General features: G+C 54.9%; 1 protein-coding gene across 1 annotated transcript in view; it reads left to right on the forward strand.

Moving 5' to 3' along the window:
- GRK4 (G protein-coupled receptor kinase 4) overlaps positions 1-939 on the forward strand; it is an 82,513-nt gene extending 81,574 nt beyond the window's left edge. The window contains exon 18 of the mRNA XM_006893658.1: positions 823-939. Coding sequence (XP_006893720.1) covers positions 823-939 — 117 coding nt within the window. The remainder of the gene's footprint in view (positions 1-822) is intronic.
- Positions 940-4,027: the final 3,088 nt, after the last annotated feature.

Here is a 4,027-nt window from a genome sequence, read left to right on the forward strand (position 1 = left end):
GAGGGGCTGTGCTGTGAACTACCACCTTCAGGGACAGGCTGGGCAGGTGTGCGCCCGAGGGGCTGTGCTGTGCAAGCATCACCTGGGCGGGGGGAGGGGGAGAGGGCCACAGCTAGAAGGACAAGTGGGCTCACCTTGGAGGTGACGAGTGGCTGCATGCTCAGGGCCCCCTGCATCAGGAGATGCGCTCACCCCCTCTCGGGAGGTCATCTTGTTCCTGTGTCAGCAGAGGGGCTGGCCGTGAAGACCATCACCACCAGGGCCCTCTGTAAATGCACCTCCTGGAGGTCCTGTTCGTGCAGGTTTGGGCCGCCTCCTCCTCCTCCTCAGACCCAAGCAGGAGAGACCAACAGTTGTACCTCAATGGCTGTTCACAAGCTTCTAGAACTGTCGTCACGCTCACGCTCTGTGGGCCACATTAGTTTCCCCACCAGGGTGCTGGGCCCTCGGAGCCAACTCAGCCCTCGGAGAGCTTGGTTACGGCGGAGAAGCCCCGGAGCTTTGGCCCTGCGTGCCACGTGGATGTGTGTACAGCGTCTACTACCTGCACAGGTAACTTTACCACAAGCAAAAGGAATCCTGCATTGCAGCACAGCAGTATGCAAATCAGCATAAAAGAAAAATCCATTTTTCAGAAGCTGTATAGAAGAAAAACAGTGAAGACAGACAGAGCTGCTCAGCCGATGACAACCGTATTCCCAAACCCCTGCCATGGACTAGAGAAGCTTACACCACTTCCATGTCCACAAAATGTCACCCCGGGGACCACCTCCACCCCTGGGCAACATGGGACCTTCCAGAGCCCCCGCAACCCCCCCACAGAGTCAGGAGAAGGGGGGCTGGGCAGATTCCCACCAGCACCAAGTTGCCTCGTCTCTGTCCGTGGCCCAGGCCTTCTACTCCAAGCGAGACTCTCCCAGGGCCATGTCCCCATCCTGAAGGACTGTCACGGAGTGAGGTCAGAACGGACAGAATCAGAACAGGCCATCCGCTGTCCCCTCGGGAACGTGTGTGGACAGAGCTGGGTGGGTGGTGGGGAGTGAGTGACCCGGGAAGCCTGCCTGCAGCACCACACTGGGAGGTCCACCCCTGACGAGCCCACCCGCGCTCAAGTGCAGCCCCGTTGTCCTGGTCATTGTGAGGGGATGCTCATCCAGGTGCTAGGGTAACGGGAGGCAGGCTCACCCTCTCAAGAGACTAAACAGAGCTTCAAAGTTGGGATAGGCTGCCCTCTTGAGAGATGAAACAGCTTCAAAATCGTTCATGCGTAGAACATGGAAACAGCCCAGATGTCCAACCACGATCAAATGGACTGAGAAACGATGGTACATTCACATGATAGAATACTGCGCAGCACACAGAAGCAATGACTTTATAAATCACTACCTAAGTTGGAGTGTTATGCTAAGTGAACTAACTCAGTCCCGTAAGGATAAATACTGTGTAAGACCATTATTGTAGAAATAGGTAACCAGTAAAACATGTATGAGGATCAGAGGGGAGGGTGAGCAGAGGGGTGGGAATAGGGGGGTGATGATGGGGTCGCACGGTTTGATGGGTTAAGGGGGTGGGTTAGGAGGGAGTACCCGTGTAAAACCCATTCATTTACGCATCACATTGTCCTGAGTTCTTACAACGTGAGAAGACATCCACTCCAGCAGATCGAGGTGGGCGAGAGAGCAGAAGGAAAAACTGCCATTGTGAGGCTGCACGGGGGCTGTCCTGGTGATGGACCAACGGACAGAAGGAGCATATGGGTGGGCCCCCCATGACCTCTGACGTGATCGAGGCGAGGAGCCCAGAGTTAGCCCACGTAGCATAGTGCTCTCCAGTAACTCCGTCCCCTAAGGACAGACACTGTGTAAGACAAGTGTCAGAACGTGTGTGAGGGTCCGAGGCAGGGGAGCAGAGGGGTGAGCGTGGGCAGGGGTGAGGGCATCGGGGGGTAATCACAGGGTCCCACAGGGGTGAGCGTGGGCAGGGGTGAGGGCATCGGGGGGGTAATCAGAGGGTCCCACAATGTGATGGGTGGAAGGAATGGTGAGTAAAGAAAATGGGGACGATCTGGTGTGAAAAACAATGCATACAAGCTTTAAGAAACCCAGGATAAAATAAAAATGACATGAAGAAGAGGAGCCCATCCGGCTAAGAGCTGCACGCTGATGACCACGTGACATTGGTGCTTGTCTTTACCAACAACGCCTCTGACCACAGGACAGAAGAGAAGACCGCTCTCCGGAGAGCCCCCACTGCCACGTGGCACCCACACTGGCCGTGCCATCGCAGCTTCACTGGGCACAGCTGCTCAACCCTTTACCAAACTGAACTCCCTGGATACTCTCGTCCTCTTACCCCTGTGGGAACCCGCCAGTGTCATGGGAGGAAAATAAGCCACAGTGAGGGGAATGGTAGGGGACCCCCAGCAGCCCGTGAGTGACAGAGCGGAACCCTGTCCGACCCTGAGCTGTGGCCGCCAGCGCGTCCGTCTCCGCGTTCCGCTCGTTAACCCTCTCCTCCGGGACTCCTGCATCGTAGGTCCCACGAGCCGGTTATTAATGGATGTTTGTGTGTCTTCGCCTCACTTTGGGCCCTGCCAGGTCAGCGAAGGAAGGTTTTCGTTTGCTGGAAGCTTGACTGCATCTGCGCCATGCCCTGGGTCCTCCTTACTGGACCTCTGGGAAGCAAAGCGGGGGAAGTCTTACACACTGTGGGCATGTTGCTAGGAGACCGTTCCTTGGAGAGGGGCATCGTGCTTGGAAAGTGGATGGGCTGACGAAAGAGAGGAAGCCCCTCAACCTGACAGTTTGGCCCAGTGCTTGCAGCAGTGAGCTCGAGTGTGGCAGGAAGTGCGGGTGGCACAGGCCAGGCCGGGGCTCAGCACTGTTCACAGGGCCGCTGTGAGTCCCAGCTGGCTCGATGGCACCTTCTGACAACAGCTGCATCATCAAGATACTTTGGGGTATTTGGGGTGCCTCCTAACCTGCAGGGTTCACCCTCCGGCCCCTGGCAGACAACGCTCCATTGCCATTCAGAGGGTTTCAGAGGCCCCTGCACTTCAGAAGTGAGAGGCCCAGTCTGCTTCCTCACATGTCTGGAAGTACCACTAAACCTGTCCGCCGTGGGTGATCCTGCTGGCATTTGAAATACCTGCCACACAGCTTCCAGCATCACAGCCACGCGCATGCCACCACAATCAGACGGTGCAAGGAACCAACGAGTCAGGGAAACAGGAACCAGAACATTTCTGAGTCCCAGACCACTTAAGTTCTACTTCGGATTGTCACCCGATGGGATGGACCCTAGGGACGGCCTAGAAGGAGCCACCTCTTGAGTGTGACTAGTTCACATGAAGGTGACCTGAACTCCCACTGTGAAGCGCAAGCCTCCCGAGAGGAAGGGGAGTGTCAACATATTTTTAAAAAGGATCTTAAGACATGGCTTGTATGCACAATTTCATCTTACTTGGATCCACAATCAATACAGTTAAGAAATCTAAAGACAAATCACACTGGCAAAGTTTGCTGTCAGGGACCTCCCCAAAGTGCTAAAAAGTAAGGCTGTCAGTTTAAAGACGGGGCTGCACCTGATCTCAGGCATGGCCTTTTCAGTTACTTGCTATGCATGTGAAATTTGAGCAGTGAATAAGGATGCTGGTAGAAGAATTGATGTCTTTGAGTTGTGCCTGAGAAAGGTCCTGAACATCCCATGGAAGCCAGAAGAACAAGCAGATACATCGTGGAGATGGTGCAGCCAGGGAGCTCCGTGGAGGCAAGGATGATGCCATTTTATCTTACATATTTTGGGCTTGTTGTTGACGGACGAGTCTTTGGAAAAAGACATCATGCCTAGAAGGGTGGAGGGCCAGTGAAAGAGAAGCCCCTCCAGATGGGTCAACGCAGTGGAGGTAGCACTGGGCTGGAGCCGCTCATGGACGGTGAGGACGGTGCAGGGTGTTGTTTACAGGGTCGCTGGGAGTCAAGAGTTGACTTGATGGTACATACCAACAACAATATTGGATTGAAGCTCA

Source organism: Elephantulus edwardii, unplaced genomic scaffold, assembly GCF_000299155.1.
Source record: "Elephantulus edwardii isolate Elephantulus edwardi_28Jun2011 unplaced genomic scaffold, EleEdw1.0 scaffold00129, whole genome shotgun sequence".
NCBI lineage: Eukaryota > Metazoa > Chordata > Mammalia > Macroscelidea > Macroscelididae > Elephantulus > Elephantulus edwardii.